General features: G+C 44.5%; 1 protein-coding gene across 4 annotated transcripts in view; it reads left to right on the forward strand.

The window, feature by feature from the left end:
* LOC122940818 (rap1 GTPase-GDP dissociation stimulator 1-like) overlaps nt 1-20,252 on the forward strand; it is a 331,161-nt gene that overhangs the window by 154,888 nt on the left and 156,021 nt on the right. For all 4 annotated transcript variants that reach the window (XM_044297600.1, XM_044297602.1, XM_044297601.1 and 1 more), the window contains exon 4: nt 16,580-16,705. In XM_044297600.1, the coding sequence (XP_044153535.1) occupies nt 16,580-16,705 (126 nt within the window). The remainder of the gene's footprint in view (nt 1-16,579; nt 16,706-20,252) is intronic.

Here is a 20,252-nt window from a genome sequence, read left to right on the forward strand (position 1 = left end):
CCTCTATCGAAGCATCCTGGGCCTCCATAACACCTCAGCAGTGCCACAGGCTGATTGCCTCCATGCCACGCCGCATTGAAGCAGTCATTTCTGCAAAAGGATTCCCGACCAAGTATTGAGTGCATAACTGAACATAATTATTTGAAGATTGACTTTTTTTGTATTAAAAACACTTTTCTTTTATTGGTCGGATGAAATATGCTAATTTTTTGACATAGGAAATTTGGGTTTTCATGAGCTGTATGCCAAAATCATCAATATTAAAACAATAAAAGGCTTGAACTACTTCAGTTGGTGTGTAATGAATCTAAAATATATGAAAGTCTAATGTTTATCAGTACATTACAGAAAATAATGCACTTTATCACAATATGCTAATTTTTTTAGAAGGACCTGTATATTCGATGTGGAGAGAGGAGAAAGCTGTGGACAGACACTTATCTCCTAGGAAAACAAAACGATTGGACAAAAATATTCATTTATCATAGCAAAAAAGCAAGTGGAGATCATATATCCAAAATAATATCAATTTATTATATATTAAAATATGTAGAAAAAAGGGCAAGATGGAAAACAGTATACAGAGAAGCGAAGGGCAACGTATACACAGCTGAACTCTCATGTATCTCCACAAGGCAATTCAGCACTTAATGGATGCCAGGTCAAATACTGTGACTCACGGGCACCCAAATCTGTATCACTAATGATAAATACCACCCCAATAGGGGACTAAGTAACGTGATACACAATAGAATGTCCCTGGATGTCCGTGAGATACACAGCAATGTCCTAAACAGTCATGGACAACATGTAACTGGCAGGCTTAGTACAATATACAGTATCTACATCCTAGTCTTTGACACAGTACATATATATAAACAGCCTAAAGGATAGCGTAGACCTAATATGAATATGGTATATGATAAACCATGTACTGGTGTCTAATTACACCTAACGCAGGTCGTACCTGAAGACGTGATGATAGCCCAGAAGGATAAGTGACCCTAAGCGCAAGACCTCAACACGCTTTCACCACAGCAGCTTCGTCAGGAGGTCAGAATGTGAAGTAGCAGGGTATGTATAGTCGAAATAAAAAGTGGGAAGGTTTACCTGGGTTGTGAATGCCTGCGGTCCAACAAAGCGGGCGCAGAAGCACCATGATCCGTGGAGCCATTTCTCAGCGCGTCCCCGCCAATGCACCATGCATGCGTGGTGCATATTGATGTCACGGAGCATGTTGAGATGGCGCCGTGCAGCGCATGCGTGGAGCCGCGACCCAGTGGAACGCAGGTGACCCGCAAACACCAGCGGATGGATCCTATTGAAAATGCGGATGTGACTACATCTCAGGGGTGACTAGTAAAATTTGGGGAAAATATGGGATCCCTATATATAGCAGTCATCCATATTAGGCCTACGATGATCCCATATTCATGGGTGCTGATATTTACATGTTAGGGTGCAACGGCACCATTCCTCTATATACATTATGCTTAATGAAGCCAAACATCCAGCAGTTAATACACCAACATTAAATTATACCGCCAATTTACATGATTACAATACAATATTAATATGGTGGTATATCACATGATCAAAAATAAACATTATAATAAAAAATAGAAAAAGCACACATTAAAAATCTCGTAAAAAGAGTCCATAACCATTCATAGACATAGTGATAGACACAATAATTCATATAAAATCTCCAATTTATAACCTACATTAATTCATAATGTGCTGGATCATATTGATCCCGAGTTAACTACAAGTGGGTACAGTGTATAGGATACTAATACTGACATAAAGCTCAGTCTCTAGTAGTCTGTCGTGCATGCCATTACAGTGATAAATTGTCCGTACCATAAGATTACTGGACACACCTCTGATATTGGGGAGTGTATATGATATCGATAGTGGGGCGAGAGTGTCAGAAACAATCCCATCAGGGACAAGGAGGCAACCCAGAAGGGGACCCCACTAATTGTCCACTGATGGGATCGGTATGTGGCACTTGTGGCCCATCACCCATAGAAGCCAAATTGACCAACACCTAACTAGAAATAACATGTTGGTCTATGCAGAGACTACCCCAAGGTGATTCAATATCACAAAATCACAAAGTTATAAGTCCCCAAAAATAATACAGGGGATGGACCCAATCAATGCACATAATCCTCAATATAATACGTTCTCCTATATGCATGTTTTTGTCCATTTCAGGTCGTCTCTGATTCGTTCAAGGCTCTTCTTCCCATCGTCGCTTGTTGGATCCATTACCACCACATCCCAATTAGAAGATGACATAATAATCTTGAAAAAAGGAAGAAAAACCAATATTAAAATAAAGAATACTAGATATAAAAAATGCTATTCCCTACAATTTAAAATTTGCGCTGTTCTTATAGGAAGGAGGAGAAACTATTGGACTCGTTGAGGCCGTACGGAGCTACAGTGTCCAGGACAACTATCCATCTGGTTTCTCTACGGAGCAGGGCTTGTTTAACATTCCTGCCTATGGACCCCAAACTAATTTTATCTATGCCCCTCACTTTCAGGCCCCGTGGGTCAGATCCATGGAACCTGTGGAAATGTTGCTGAATTGCTTGCATTGTGTCCCAGTCTTTCTCAGGTACCTCTGAGGCTGCATGAATTTTGCTAATATGTGCCAGCACCCGGACCTTAAGGGCCCTGGTAGTCACCCCAATGTAAATCAAGTTACATGGGCATGTAATCAGGTATACCACTGCCTCTGTGTTGCATGTGATATTATGCACAATCTTAAAATTATTTTTCCCAGAGGAATCACAGAAGGCAGTGGAACGGACCATATATTTGCATGCCACATATGATCCGCATGAGAACGATCCCCATCTAGGACCCTTACTACCAAATATGCCTCCTGCTGTTCTTGGTACATAATGACTATTAGTCAGGAGGTCACGCAAATTGCATGATCTCCTCCATGTTATCTGGGGGTACGGAGTCAAACATTTTGCCAAGTCTCCATCCATTTGGAGGACCGTCCAATGCTTGCGCAGGATATTTTGGATAAAACGCCATTTGTTGTTAAATGGGGTAATGAACCTCACCCCTGAGTCCCTATTGTCTTTTGGTCTAACTTTGCTTACCAGTAGGGAATCTCTCGTAGTGTTTTTGGCTCTTTCATAACCCTGCTGAATCATGTTTGGTTGGTACCCTCTCTCCAGAAATCGTTGTGTCAACAGGGACGCCTGCTGTTCAAAGTGCTTGTCATTAGAGCAGATCCTACGTGTTCTTAAGAATTTTCCCGTTGGTATTGCCTGTATGGTTTTCGGGTGATGTGAAGAGGAGGCGTGGAGAAGGGAATTGACAGCCGTAGTTTTCCTGAAAAGATTAGTGGATAAATATCCATCAGGTCCCTTCGTGATCATAATGTCCAGGAACTCAACCTTGGTCTAGCTATACTTCCAAGTAAGGCCAGAAAATCCTCCAGGGCAGGTATAGAGTCCTGCCACAGGAAGAATACATTGTCTTTATACCTGGACCATAGGAGTGTGGCATCGTATCCAGGAGTGTTGTGGACAATCTCTCTTTCCCACAGCCCCAGGAACAAATTAGCATATGAGGGTGCACAAGACGCCCCCATTGCTGTTCCCTGGAGCTGTAGGAAGAGGCGGTCCTTGAAAAGAAAATAGTTATGCGTTAACATAAATTATAATGAAGCCAAAATCAGTTCTACCGTATGGTTGTCATAATCAGTCATGGATAGAAAGGATCTAGATGCCCGCACTCCCTGGTCATGGTATATAGACGTGTATAAAGACTCTACGTCACAAGTGACGAGAACCGCATCCTTATCCACATGGATACCATTGAGGCATCTCAACATGTCTGTGGTATCTTTGACAAAAGATGGTAGGATCTCCACACTTTTCTTAAGAAAGAAATCTATAAATCTCCCCACATTGGCACACAAACCCCCAATCCCTGAAACGATAGGGCGTCGTGGGGAATTTGCTTGGTTTTTGTGGACTTTTGGGAGCAGATATAATGTTGGTTTGATAGGAAATTCGACCTTCAATCCCTCCATCATTTTTGGGCTAATAATGCCCTGATCACATGCATCCACCAAGATATCATCTAACTCTCTCTTATAGAGGGCAGTAGGGTCTTTATCAATTCTCCTATAACACTGTCTGTTGTTCAACTGACGAAAGGCCTCTTTCTAATACATCTGCACCGGCCAGATCACGACATTACCCCCCTTATCAGCTGGTTTAATCACAATTTCCGGAGCTCCTGTAGTTCACGCAGTGCCTGTCTTTGTATTTTGGTCAAATTATCTTCCCTAATATATGGGGATCCTTCATTTAAATCTCATTTGACCAATTTGACAAAGACATTCAGTGTAGGGCACCTTACTAAGAATTGGAAGGGTTTGATAAAGAAGCCTAGAACAAGACCTAGCTAAGTGGGAGAGAGAAATACAATCTATGAAAACAAAGACATTTCAGAGGGATTTGGGTGATTACCAACAAAATAAATTATTCAGGTGGCAGAGAAATAGTGAAAGGCCAGAATTACACTCACGCTCCCAATCAATAGTATCTTTTATATCTGAGGAGGAATGCGGAGCATCTTTTTTAGACGGGCGCTCGGCCACCGGAAAAAGAAAAAGAAAAAGCAGGCTACAACCTGCGTACCCCGGCACAAAAGAGAAAATACAGGAACGGGAACAGCCGAGGGAAGAAAGCAAGGAATTAAAGGTGATTAATCTCTCTGATATTCAATTGACCTCACCACAGGAACAGGTGTTACAGAAAGGTTTATCCTTTTCCCCGGTAGGCAAATTTTACTACTTAGAAATTGTCAAAGATTTGGAATTATTCGCCCGTAAACTTATCTTTAAAAAGTACTTCAGCCGGGGTCATGGGATGGCCGCTCTCATGTCACCTGTGGAGTAGGCACTGCGTGAACTACAGGAGCTCAAGGAAATAGTGATTAAACCAGCTGATAAGGGGGGTAATGTCGTGAACTGGCCGGTGCAGATGTATGAGAAAGAGGCCTTTCGTCAGTTGAACAACAGACAGTGTTATAGGAGAATTGATAAAGACCCTACTGCCCTCTATAAGAGAGAGTTAGATGATATCTTGGTGGATGCATGTGATCAGGGCATTATTAGCCCAAAAATGATGGAAGGATTGAAGGTCGAATTTCCTATCAAACCAACATTATATCTGCTCCCATCTTTTGTGAAAGATACAGTACAGACCAAAAGTTTGGACTCACCATCTCATTCAAAGAGTTTTCTTTATTTTCATGACTATGAAAATTGTAGATTCACACTGAAGGCATCAAAACTATGAATTAACACATGTGGAATTATATACATAACAAAAAACTGTGAAACAACTGAAAATATGTCATATTCTAGGTTCTTCAAAGTAGCCACCTTTTGCTTTGATTACTGCTTTGCACACTCTTGGCATTCTCTTGATGAACTTCAAGAGGTAGTCACCTGAAATGGTCTTCCAACAGTCTTGAAGGAGTTCCCAGAGATGCTTAGCACTTTTTGGCCCTTTTGCCTTCACTCTGTGGTCCAGCTCACCCCAAACCATCTCGATTGGGTTCAGGTCCGGTGACTGTGGAGGCCAGGTCATCTGGCGCAGCACCCCATCACTCTCCTTCATGGTCAAATAGCCCTTACACAGCATGTAGGTGTGTTTGGGGTCATTGTCCTGTTGAAAAATAAATGATGGTCCAACTAAACGCAAACCGGATGGAATAGCATGCCGCTGCAAGATGCTGTGGTAGCCATGCTGGTTCAGTATGCCTTTAATTTTGAATAAATCCCCAACAGTGTCACCAGCAAAGCACCCCCACACCATCACACCTCCTCCTCCATGTTTCACGGTGGGAACCAGGCATGTAGAGTTCATGCGTTCACCTTTTCTGCGTCACACAAAGACATGGTGGTTGGAACCAAAGATCTCAAATTTGGACTCATCAGACCAAAGCACAGATTTCCACTGGTCTAATGTCCATTCCTTTTCTTTTTTAGACCAAACAAGTCTCTTCTGCTTGTTGCCTGTCCTTAGCAGTGGTTTCCTAGCAGATATTCTACCATGAAGGCCTGATTCACACAGTCTCCTCTTAACAGTTGTTCTAGAGATGTGTCTGCTGCTAGAACTCTGTGTGGTATTGACCTGGTCTCTAATCTGAGCTGCTGTTAACCTGCGATTTCTGAGGCTGGTGACTCAGATGAAGTTATCCTCTGCAGCAGAGGTGACTCTTGGTCTTCCTTTCCTGGGGCGGTCCGCATGTGAGCCAGTTTCTTTGTAGCGCTTGATGGTTTTTGTGACTGCACTTGGGGACACTTTCAAAGTTTTCCCAATTTTTCGGACTGACTGACCTTAATTTCTTAAAGTAATGATGGCCACTCGTTTTTCTTTACTTTGCTGCTTTTTTCTTGCCATAATACAAATTCTAACAGTCTATTCAGTAGGACTATCAGCTGTGTATTCACCTGACTTCTCCACAACGCAACTGATGGTCCCAACCCCATTTATAAGGCAAGAAATCCCACTTATTAAACCTGACAGGGCACACCTGTGAAGTGAAAACCATTTCAGGTGACTACCTCTCTCTTGAAGCTCAAGAGAATGCCAAGAGTGTGCAAAGCAGTAATCAAAGCAAAAGGTGGCAACTTTAAAGAACCTAGAATTTGACATATTTTCAGTTGTTTCACACTTTTTTGTTATGTATATAATTCCATGTGTTCATTCATAGTTTTGATGCCTTCAGTGTGAATCTACAATTTTCATAGTCATGAAAATAAAGAAAACTCTTTGAATCAGAATGTGTGTCCAAGCTTTTGGTCTGTACTGTACCACAGTAGAATTTATTGAGAATTTATGTTAACGCATAACTATTTTCTTTTCAAGGACCGCCTCTTCCTACAGCTCCAGGGAACAGCAATGGGGGCGTCTTGTGCACCCTCATATGCTAATTTGTTCCTGGGGCTGTGGGAAAGAGAGATTGTCCACAACACTCCTGGATACGATGCCACACTCCTATGGTCTAGGTATATAGACAATGTATTCTTCCTGTGGCAGGACTCTATACCTGCCCTGGAGGATTTCCTGGCCCGCTTGAATACCAATGAACGTAATATCAAGCTTACTTGGAAGTATAGCCAGACCAAGTTTGAGTTCCTGGACATTATGATCACGAAGGGACCTGATGGATATTTATCCACTAATCTTTTCAGGAAAACTACGGCTGTCAATTCCCTTCTCCACGCCTCCTCTTCACATCACCCGAAAACCATACAGGCAATACCAACAGGACAATTCTTAAGAACACGTAGGATCTGCTCTAATGACAAGCACTTTGAACAGCAGGCGTCCCTGTTGACACAACGATTTCTGGAGAGAGGGTACCAACCAAACATGATTCAGCAGGGTTATGAGAGAGCCCAAAACACTACGAGAGATTCCCTACTGGTAAGCAAAGTTAGACCAAAAGACAGCAGGGACTCAGGGGTGAGGTTCATTACCCCATTTAACAACAAATGGCGTTTTATCCAAAATATCCTGCGCAAGCATTGGACGGTCCTCCAAACGGATGGGGACTTGGCAACATGTTTGACTCCGTACCCCCAGATAACATGGAGGAGATCATGCAATTTGCGTGACCTCCTGACTAATAGTCATTATGTACCAAGAACAGCAGGAGGCATATTTGGTAGTAAGGGTCCTAGATGGGGATCGTTCTCATGCGGATCATGTGTGGCATGCAAATATATGGTCCGTTCCACTGCCTTCTGTGATTCCTCTGGGAAAAAGAACTTTAAGATTGGGCATAATATCACATGCAACACAGGGGCAGTGGTATACCTGATTACATGCCCATGTAACTTGATTTACATTGGGATGACTACCAGGGCCCTTAAGCTCCGGGTGCTGGAACATATTAGCAAAATTCATGCAGCCTCCGAGGTACCTGAGAAAGACTGGGACACATTGCAAGCAATTCAACGACATTTCTGCCGGTTCCATGGATCTGACCCACGGGGCCTGAAAGTATGGGGCATAGATAAAATTAGCTTGGGGTACAGAGGCGGGAATGTTAAACAAGCCCTGCTCCGTAGAGAAACCAGATGGATAGTTGTCCTGGACACTGTAGCCCCGTACGGCCTCAACGAGTTCAATAGTTTCTCCTCCTTCCTAAAAGAACAGCGCGAATTTTAAATTGTAGGGTATAGCATTTTTTATATCTAGTATTCTTTATTCTTTATTATAATATTGGTTTTTCTTCCTTTTTTCGAGATTATTATGTCATCTTCTAATTGGGATGTGGTGGTAATGGATCCAACAAGCAACAATGGGAAGAAGAGCCTTGAACGAATCAGAGACGACCCGAAATGGACAGAAACATGCATATAGGAGAACGTATTATATTGAGGATTATGTGCATTGATTGGGTCCATCCCCTGTATTATCTTTGGGGACTTATAACTTTGTGATTTTGTGATATTGAATCACCTTGGGGTAGTCTCTGCATAGACCAACATGTTATTTCTAGTTAGGTGTTGGTCAATTTGGCTTCTATGAGTGATGGGCCACGAGTGCCACAAACCGATCCCATCAGTGGACAATTGGTGGGGTCCCCTTCTGGGTTGCCTCCTTGTCACTGATGGGATTGTTTCTGACACTCTCGCCCCACTATCGATATCATATACACTCCCCAATATCAGAGGTGTGTCCAGTAATCTTATGGTACGGACAATTTATCACCGTAATGGCAGACTACTAGAGACTGAGCTTTATGTCAGTATTAGTATCCTATACACTGTACACACTTGTAGTTTACTCGGAATCAATATGATCCAGCACATTATGAATTAATGTAGGTTATGAATTAGAGATTTTATATTAATTATTGTGTCTATCACTATGTCTATGAATGGTTTTGGACTCTTTTTCCGAGATTTTTTATGTGTGTTTTTTCTATTTTTTATTATAATATTTATTTTTGATCATGTGATATACCACTATATTTATATTGTACTGTAAGTAGATTGGCGGTATAATTTAATGTTGGTGTATTAATTGCTGGATGTTTCGCTTCATTAAGCATAATGTATATAGAGGAATGGGGCCGTTGCACCCTAACATGTAAATATCAGCACCCATGAATATGGGATCATCGTAGGCCTAATATGGATGACTGCTATATATATAAGGATCCCATATTTTCCCCAAATTGTACTAGTCACCCCTGAGATGTAGTCACATCCGCTTTTTCAATAGGATCCATCCGCTGGTGTTTGCGGGTCACCTGCTTTCCACTGGGTCGCGGCTCCACACATGCACTGCACGGTGCCATCTCAACGTGCTCCATGACATCAATATGCGCCACGCATGCATGGTGCATTGGCGGGGACGCGCTGAGAGATGGCTCCGTGGATCATGGTGCTTCTGTGCCCGCTTTGTTGGACCGCAGGTGTTTGCAACCCAGGTAAACCTTCCCACTTTTTATCTCGACTATATATACCCTGCTACCTCACATTCTGATACCTCCTGACGAAGTCCCTGAGGTGAAACGCGCGTCTAAGGTCTTGTGTTTAGGGTCACTTATCCTTCTGGGCTATCATCATGTCTTCAGGTGCATCCTGCGTTAGGTGTAGTTAGACACCAGTACATGGTTTATCATATACCATATTCATATTAGGCCTACACTATCCTTTAGGCTGTTTATATATATATATATATATATATATGTACTGTGTCATGGACTAGGCTGTAGATATATTGTACTAAGCCTGTTACAGGCTTGTCCATGACTGTTTAGGACGTTGCTGTGTATCTCACGGACATCCAGGGACAGTCTATTGTGTATCATGTTACTTAGTCCCCTATTGGGGTGGTATTTATCATTAGTGATACAGATTTGGGTGCCCGTGAGTCACAGTATTTGACCTGGCATCCATTAAGTGCTGAATTGCCTTGTGGACATACATGAGAGTTCAGCTGTGTATACGTTGCCCTTCGCTTCTTTGTATATTGTTTTACATCTTGCCCTTTTTTCTACATATTTTAATCTAATAAATGTAGTTAATCTAATAAATTTATTTGATATAATAAATTGATATTCCCTTACGTCCTACCAGCAGCACAGATGGGGTTAACTGCCCCTGTGGACTGGTAGGACCGGCGGAATTTTAATGAGCCCAAGAACCAATAAACGATCTTCAGCTCCCTGAAAAGGAGGAGATCACCCCCCAGCCCACCGTGTTTTTTTCTGTCCTTTGGACAGGTTGGACTGGCGTATCGCTCCCTTTCAGGGAGCTGAGAGTGTCAGGGGCTCCTTTCTTCTATATAGGATCGCCCCGTTTTTTGGCTCTTTTTTGCCTTTATTTTAGGCTGATTGCGGCGATTTTTTGTACCTAGGGACCGTCGGGGAGTGGGGTGTCCCCCTCCCCTCTCCTTTCAGTTTTTTCTGGTGTCCGTTCCTTCCCATCGCCACATGCATGCGGCGCTATGGGCGCCGCCATCTTCCGGAAGTGACGCGCACTTGGTGCGCTACGTCACTTCCGGTTTCTTCGCAGCGCGATCTGAGGTTCTATCCCCTGATTAAAGTTGCTCCCCTATATACATCCTGGGATCCAGGATGAACCAGGGGAGCTATCTACAGCATGGCTGAGCCAGTATTGGCTCTCTTATATGTCTGGGCTATTCACGATCTGGGACCCGCCCAGGGGGCGGGGCTTTCTCCTTTTAAGCGCCCAGAGCCTGTCATTCAGTGCTCTGGTTGCATCGCTTTGACAAGCTAGCTCCAGAGTTCCCTGCGCCTTGTGATTTCCTTAGTAGTATTGCTTGACGTGGGTTTGTGTGTTCCTCTTCTGCAGCTCTATTTTTTCTTCTAGTGCTGGTGGGCCCCCCTTAAGGTCTTGTTTCTCCACCTCCAATTTTTGTAGGTGTTATGACCTGTTTTTTTCTTTCCAATTACAGACTATGGCTTCCCCCAGGGATCCGGATCAGCGAAAGTCTGGGGCCAAGAGGAAGCATTTGGCGTGTTTTGATTGCAACACGCCCTTAGACGACGGCTGTCCCTATTCTAGGTGTGAGAGTTGTCGCACGACATCCACGGAACCCACGATGCAGGAAATGTTTCAGTGGACGAAGACATACGTGGATGATTCCATTAAGGGAGTGGTGCATTTACTTAATGAGAGATTACCAGCACCCTCTCAGACTCCCATGGATGTGGTCGCTCCAGTCGCACCGGTCGAAAGACCTACCCCCTGGTCGGTGGGGTCTTCTTCTGAGGAAGAAGAAATTACTTCTTGCTTTTTCCCTCCAGAAAAGACGCAGAAGTTACTTAAGTCCATCAGGTCGGGGGACCAGGATGTTGACATTGGGGAGTCCTCCGATCCCGCCGTACGGACACAGCGTGTCTTCAGAGCGGATGAGAACCTTCTCTCTGTGATGCGCACAGAATGGCGCAAGCCTGAGAAAGGCCCTGTTCTCACCAGAAAGTTTAAACTCATGTACCCGATGGCTAAACCCTTGGTGGAATCGTGGGGTTCCGTTCCCAAGGTGGACATGGCGATAGCCAAGTTGTCCCGGCGCACTCTAGTCCCCGCAGACGATGGGTCTAGTCTGCAGGACCCTCTAGATCGGAGGGCAGAGTGCACCCTTAGGAGGAGTTATGCGGCGGCCGCTGCCTCCGCATCAACTTCAATTGCGGCCACTGAAGTAGCCACCTATTTACGCTCTAGGCTCAACCAGATCCAGACAGACGTGGACCAGAGCGTATCCAGGGATGATATCCTGGCAGCCTTCAAATCAGCCAACCTGGCTATGGACTTCCTAGTTGACTCCACCCAGATGCAGCTGAAGCTGGCCGCCAAAACTATGGCCTTAGTTTCGGCTGCCCGCAGACCACTTTGGCTGAAACCCTGGATCGCGGACAACGCGTCCAAATTCAACCTCTGTGGGCTCCCCTTCGAACCAAACAGGCTGTTCGGGTCCGAATTGGACAAGATAATGGAGGGGCTCTCCGACAAAAAGGGGAAGAGCCTCCCCCAGCAGCCCTTTCGGGGACGCCCCAGGCAGGAAAGGAAGCGCGAAGGACGCCCGGGGCAGCAATCTAGGCGCAGAGATTGGGGGGGACCGTCTCGTAAGTATTCGAGGCGCTCCCATAAACCCGCTAAGGAGGCAAAACCCTCCTGACTATGGGCCTCGTCGAGGCTCTTGGATAAGCCCTGCTGCCCCTGCATGTCTCCTCTAGACTTTCCCATACCACTCCCCCAAACACCCGTGGGGGGCCGTCTCTCCCTTTTCAAAGACTCCTGGAGTCAGTTGATCGCAGACCCTTGGGTTCTGAACTTAGTCTCCGTCGGGTACCGGGTAGACTTTCTCTCTCTCCCCCCAGAGAGATTCGTCGCTACACGAAACTTCGGGCCGGCCAAACAAGTGGTCCTGGAATCTTACATCCAGGACTATATCTCCAAGGGAGCCCTAGAGGAGGTGCCGGCAGGGGAGAGAGGCCTAGGCATTTATTCACCAGTGTTCCTGGTTCCCAAGAAGACGGGAGACCTCCGGATTATCATCGATTTGAGATTTCTCAATCGATTTATAAGGAAAACAAGGTTTCGCATGGAAACCATAAGGTCAGTCACCCATATCCTCAACCTCGGGGATGTCATGGCTACTCTGGACCTCAAAGATGCTTATCTTCACATTCCGATCCATTCCGCCTTCCGGAAATTTCTCAGGATCGCGGTCCAGATTTCAGGGGTTCGCAGGCACTTTCAGTTCACCGCGCTCCCCTTCGGAATCTCTTCTGCCCCCCTTATCTTCACCAAGGTGGTGGTATCGGTGGTGGCAGCATTGAGACTCCAAGGGCTGACTATCATTCCTTATCTGGACGATTGGCTTTTCATAGCCTCTTCAGTTCCGATCCTTACCCACCATCTTCAGATCGCAATCTCCTTTCTTCTCCGCCTAGGCTGGATCATCAACTGGCAGAAGTCGAATGTGAGCCCATCATCTTCAATCCAATATTTAGGTTTCGTGGTCGACTCTGTGGAGATGTCCCTCCGGTTGACTCAAGAAAGGAAAGCGCGGATTCAGGACCTGGCAAAGGTCCTTCATGTCCCTCGTCGAGTCTCTATTCGGACTCTCATGAAGATGGTGGGGCTCATGTCAGCGGCTGCGGACGCAGTCCCTTGGGCGCTATGGCACCTCCGTCCTCTTCAGTCGGAGGTCTTACACTTATGGAACGGCAGCCCTGCGGGGCTAGATTCCCTGTGCTCCCTGTCCGGTCAAACCCGGAATTCCCTCAGATGGTGGTTTCGACTGCCAGCAGGGAAGTCTATGACCCAACCAGTTTGGGTCATATTGACTACAGACGCGTCCCTTGTAGGCTGGGGCGCTCACCTGGACGGATCCCAAGTGCAGGGATCTTGGTCCCTCCTGGAGCGGCATCTTTCCTCCAATCTTCGCGAGATGCGAGCTATCCGGCTAGCCCTCCTTCACTTCGCCCCTCAGATTCGGGGCAAAGCGGTGAAAGTCCAGTCAGACAATATGACTGCGGTTCTCTATATAAACAAGCAGGGAGGCACAAGGTCATTACCCCTTCTATCAGAGATCGGGGTGATTCTTCGGTGGGCAGAGCTGAACCTTTCCCATCTATCTGCCGTTCATATCCGAGGTTCCCTCAATATGATAGCAGACCGCTTAAGTCGAGGATTACCGACCATGGAGTGGTCTCTGCATCCGGAGGTCTTCAGGCAGCTAGTTCACAGTTGGGGTATGCCAGAGGTGGACCTCATGGCAACCAGGTTCAACGCCAAGGTGCTGAGGTTCTGTTCCCTGTATCGGGAAGACAACCCCCGATAGGCGATAGATGCTCTGTCGATACCGTGGAGGTTCAGGCTGGCTTACATCTTCCCTCCTTTTTCCATGATACCGAGGGTATTGATGAAAATCCGTCAGGATCAGGCCTCGGTAATAGCCATCATACCGTTTTGGCCCAAAAGATCCTGGTTTACCCAGCTCATTCAGATGAGTCGGTGACAATACTGGAGACTCCCCCCGGAGCAGACCCTGGTGTCGTGGGACACTCACCTCTGCCCAGATCTGCACAGGTTCAACCTGACAGCCTGGAGGTTGATCAGCCCCTTCCCAACATAGAAGGGCTTTCCGAGTCGGTCCTGAGAACTTTGTCGCATTCCCGAGCAGAGTCTACAAACAAGGCCTACTCCAGGATCATGAGAATCTTCGTGGCATGGTGTGATTCCAAACAGGTGGCGTCTGCAGATCCGCCCCTTCCTGCGATACTACATTTCCTTCAGGACGGATTAGATAGAGGCCTATCTCCAGCTACCTTGAAGGTACAAATGTGTGCCATCTCGGCCTGTCTCAACAGGCCATACTCTCGGGATCCACTCATCAAACGCTTCCTGAAGGGAGCGGAAAGACTAAAGCCTACTATACTGAAACCCATTCCCCAGTGGGATCTTTCAGTAGTGCTCAGGGGTCTAGCATCTCCCCCCTTCGAGCCTTTGGAGGAGGTTGATTTCAAATATTTAACTTTAAAGATGGTTTTTCTTCTGGCTATAGCCTCAGCCAAAAGAGTTTCTGAATTGCAGGCTTTCTCTGCAATTCATCCATATATTATTTTCTTACAGGACAGAGTACTCCTGAAGTTTTTACCATACTTCAGACCTAAGGTGCCTACTTTTCAAAATATCAACCAGGTAATCTCCTTACCAGTTTTGTTTACAGCCTCCTCCTCTGATACTCCAGCTAGAGATCCGCTGGATATTTCTAGATGCCTCCAGATCTATGTGGATAGATCCAGAGAGTTCAGGATAGATGAGAATCTCCTTATCCTGTTTGCCGGTAAGTCTAAAGGCCGTAAAGCGTCTAAAGCCACCATTAGTCGCTGGATCAAGGAGGCCATTAAGGAAGCTTTTGTCTCCCAAACCTTAGATCCTCCCGAGTTTGTGAGAGCCCATTCTACTAGGGCGGTCTCCACCTCGGTTGCGGAAAGAAGCCTTCTCCCCTTAGAGTTGATCTGTAAGGCGGCCTCCTGGAGCTCTGAGTCAACCTTCATCTCCCATTATAGGATAGATGCTAGGATGGCAGAGTTTTCGGCTTTCGGGCAGACAGTTCTTACTTCTGCCAGGCATGAGGACCCTCCCTAGGGGTTTTATCTTGCTATCTCCCCATCTGTGCTGCTGGTAGGACGTAAGGGAATCGTTAATTTCTAACGATAATTTGTTTTCCCTTAGTCCTAACAGCAGCACACAAATATCCCTCCCTAACTTACATCATACTTGTTAAAGACACGGTGGGCTGGGGGGTGATCTCCTCCCTTTCAGGGAGCTGAAGATCGTTTATTGGTTCTTGGGCTCATTAAAATTCCGCCGGTCCTACCAGTCCACAGGGGCAGTTAACCCCATCTGTGCTGCTGTTAGGACTAAGGGAAAACAAATTATCGTTAGAAATTAACGATTATTTTGGATATATGATCTTCACTTTTTTGCTATGATATTGGATGTTTTTCCAAGTGGAATGTTGTGCTGTCAAGTATAGAGAGGTTTTGTAGGTTTACAAAAATATTCATTTAGCCTGATCCTTGTCTCCCCTGGCATCATCTGTTGGCGTAAAGTAACGACCTCCCCATACACACATTGGAGTGTTGGCCGAACCTGCAGTTTTTGACGGGTTCAGCCAACATAAAACTGCATGGGTGGCTTATAGGGTCCCTCAGGTATCAGGTCCCAAAGGTGACTGCTACCTTAGTATCTAGTATATCATATACCATGGAGTCTTATACATTAGACAAAAACCTGGTTAGGGTATCTGTGCACATAGCATGTCTTTCTGAAAACTGCCAGAAAAACACTTGAAATGGGCAACTTTATACCGCTAAATATTGAATGTAGAATTTACTGTTAAAGAGGACCTGTAACCTCTCCTGACATGTCTGTTTAAATAACTACTTGCATACCCCATGCAATTCTGGACCATCTTAACTTATACTTTATTGTTCTTCTATTATTCCAACTATACATTTATGAATATGCTAACAATTGACTGTCACCATCTCCTTGTCAAAGGAACGTGTCCCTACACACACATGGCCCAGTATTGTTATTTCACGTGGAATACAATAATTTACTGAAACAGACATTTTAGGAGTGATGAAGTCCTTTATAACTCATTTGATCCAGTCGGGAAGGAAACCCAGTGATTAGTGAAAGGCAATATGCTGTGAACCTTAATTATATCTACAAAAACTAGTATTGCTACTATTGTATTGTAATACTGGCTAAGGAGAGCACTTCCCAGAGCTGCCACCAGTAGCAAGTGTTAGCTGTACATCCTTCTGATACTGGTCTTCATATTCTTAGTTCATCTTCATTTAATAGCCAATATATATAAAAATAACTTACTTTTCTTTACTGAAAACTTGCACAATCCGTGGTCAGTGTTTGTCTATAGACATTACTATCCAGCAGCATATTCCTCTGGAATGTTAATATATTATTTCCTTTTTATTTATGTCCTCAATATAGAAGAAACAAGGAAGCCCTGCATTGATGCAGGTTTGGTGACGGCACTGGTTCCTCTGCTGCAGAGTTCAGATCAGCAATTGCTTCTGCATGCTGGCAGAGCCATTGGTCGCATCTGTTATGAAAACAGTAAGTGAATTCATTTATTGCGAGTTGTATGGACAGAAACTGTTTTTTATAAGTGTCCAGAATGCTCACTGGCAGTGCCACTACCATTGCTTAACCCTTTCAGGATCGTTCTACCACAGTTTTGTGGGTTTTGTTTTTACGGTGTTTCCTATGTGGTAAGACTGACCTGTTACCTTCATTCTCTGGGTCAGTACGATTAGAAAGTTATAACATTTATATTGTTTTTCTTGTGTTTTACTACTGAAGTATAAAAACTTTGGGGACAAAATTGTAGAACGATCTGTAGTTTCTATTGATACCAATTGTGCATGACTATTTGGTCACTCTGTGGTGTTTATTATTTTATAGTTTATTTTTATTTTGGGTAAGGGGGTTGATTAGAATTTTTATAACAGGGCTTACACCCAAGTAATACAAGAGGCTATGGACTAGTATTTGCTTGTAACTTGTTCTGGAGAACACTGGCATTGTACCAAAGGTACAATTATTTGCAGCAATATCAAACCTTTGGTTTAAAAAATTGTCACATAACTCAAAGGGAGCAGGACACTGCCAAGGCCAGTGGTTGGCTGCAGCAGTATCACACCGGAAGTTGACATTGATGGAGCCCAGCAGAGCATTGCACGCCTGCAGGAGAAGCAGCGGGGAGCCGGCTTTTTAGGTGCCTATACTGCTTGAATAGCTGTTAGCTGAAGTCTCGTTTCACTGACAGCTATCTCTCCCATACACATCCTCAGTTTTTCCAACCCTGCATGTGTATTCAATGGTGAAAGAGACAGCTGCTGCCAGACTCCTCTGGTGACAGCTTAAAACAAAAGGATCGGGCATTTAAATTCAAGCCTTATATGTTAGGGAGAGTTGGGAGCTCCCCATACACTTTATATTGTCAGACAGCCCCACCAAAATCGGCATGTTTAGCTGATGGTGCTCATACACATACTACCGGAACATCCTTATATGGTATGTGTACATGCAGTAAGTAAAAATAATAGGTTTTAATCAGTCACATACAGTATAAGAATGATGCAGTTGGGCCGAATGACCCTGAATAAGGCAAGAACGTTTGTACTAGTTCTGGGGATTCCCAGAATCTGTCCTGGGACAGATAAGCAAACTTAACTCACAGCAGGGGAACTTGAAACAGTGCATGGGTGAGATGTTATAACAATTCTTTACATATTTAGAGAAGACAAGATGGAGTCACATTTATCTTCAATCCCCTCTTAGAACCAAATTTCTTAGATAATATGGTTCTTACCCTTGCCCTTTTCCCTGTATACCGCCAGATATTTTGTATATCCTTCATGTGAGTTGTCTTCAGGATTAGGCAGCAGAGTCTCATAAAATGACATATTTGATACTCCTTTCATTATCAGTTTCCGTTCACATGGTATGATACATGTTGCAACTATTGCTATTCCTATAATAATTATCAGGATAATGATTCCCAACTGTACAAGTTCCTGTTTCCAGGTAGTGAACCAGCCAAAATACTGAACCCAAGGGTTATCGATACCTGAGTTTCTTTTCAGCTTGATTGATAAATACTTGAGTTTCTTTATTGCCAGTGTGACCTTACCATTAGGGCCGGTGTTGTTGGGTATGAATGTGCAGCATGATGAGGGGTCTGTCAATACCTTACAGACACCACCTCTTTCTGCAAGTATCATATCGAGTACCATGCGGTTTTGAAATGTCATAATGGAATCTGCCTGTAACTGTTCTGCCACACCCTGTAATGCATCCCTGGTGTAGTTTACAAACCTTTGTTGATTATAGTAAATATAGTTGATCCAGTCTACATTTTTGTTGATTGTTATGTGGGGAATTATGGATTCAAATCCTGCTGCCACCTGACCTCTGGCCTTGAATTCATCAGGGACGCCTCTTGGGATGCCTATTGCATCTATATACACATGAGGATCAAAACTACCCATGGGGAGTGATCTTTTGGTCCTTGTCACTATAGGGGTCTCTTGTTCACTAAATATGTGTATGTTTATTATAGCTTTAGCAAGAGCACATTCACCTTTCCAGGAGCCCTCTAGTCTAGATCTTATCTTTCCATCCCCACAGATCCAATATACATTTCCAATCGAGTATACTTGATTCTGTGTGAGAGAGGTATCTGTTTCACTGTAATTTGCACAGTATCCTTCAGTGAAATTACCCAGGGATCTTCCTTGATCTCCCCCTCTGTGGCCGGTATAGTTACCAGGATAGATATGTATACCTGCTCCAGGGCGGGGAGTTTTTATGAGGGGTGGGTATTTTTGCTTCCATTCTTCACATGCAGACTGGTTACTAGATGAATTTGAGAATAATTGCAAAAAACATTCCTCAACACCAGAGGGCAATATTAAGGGCACAGTACCTAGGTGAGGCTTAGCAGTCCCACATATATAACAATTACTTTTATTTACTGAAGCTGCATTGTACTTCATCCATTCTAACCATAGGTTGGCATCAGAGAACCCAGTTTCTGCTGCCAGGGTATCATCATAGGTAGGGGTCAGAAATAGCCTATATGTTTCCTAGGGACTGTATATGGGTTTTTAGAGGGTATGTTTGTTTCTGAGGATTGACACATATCTCTTATTGGTGACCATTGAAATATCCCCCCCCCCCCCCCCATGTTGTGAAAGTACCATCCCAGCACATAATCTCCTTTATCACCTTTGTTGGGGTTTTCTATGTTTATAATTATTTTCATCTCAGACAACATCTTAGGGCATGCCCACGCTGTAGGATATAGGCTAACATCTATGTGACAGTCCCCTCCGTTGATAATTGTCATTCTACTAATCAAGGATTTACCATTCTTATCCTTCCGATTAAGGGCATTCTGTGGTTTATACCCCCAGTCTTCTCCTGTATTCCCTCCAACTGACCCCCAGTATGCGCATCTATTACCCCAATAAGGGTCAGTAATACAGATATAAGCCTGTCCATTCTTATAGTGGTTGCCGCATCTCGTGAAAGGACTGCACTTTATTATGCTGCATAAACAGAAGGAGTAAGTTGCAACGTGAGTACTGGAGGAATTGTACCAGAAGGTAATGATTCCACCTTTCTGAGTTATAGCAACTTCAGCTTTGTTATACTCCAGCAGAGTCATTAGGATCATCAGTGATCCCACAGTCCAAGTGGACCGTCTGTGCCATCTTCCAGAATTGAGGGAGTGCATCCTGGTGGAGGTCAGAGCTGTCTGCTCCCGTTAGTACCTCACTTTGTCCTTTTTCGAGGTCAGGACTGTCTGTCCCGTTATTACCTCCTTTTGGGGTGCCTCCTTTACCAGTTTTACTCTGGTGGCATGGACCCAGGTAGGTGCTTCTTCTGTAAGTACAGCTGTGCGGGTCACGGCTACTACTGTAGTTGGTGGTCCGTAGGCGAAGTCTCCTGCAAATTTTCCTTTCTTTAATTTCTTTATCAGCACGATATCTCTCACTTGGAATGGATGAGTTGGTTCCTGTGGAAGACAAAGAGACTTGCAAGCAACTTTTTCCTCAATTTCACTTAGGGTTTTAATCAATCTGGTCACATATTC

This window comes from Bufo gargarizans, chromosome 6 (assembly GCF_014858855.1).
Source record: "Bufo gargarizans isolate SCDJY-AF-19 chromosome 6, ASM1485885v1, whole genome shotgun sequence".
Lineage (NCBI taxonomy): Eukaryota > Metazoa > Chordata > Amphibia > Anura > Bufonidae > Bufo > Bufo gargarizans.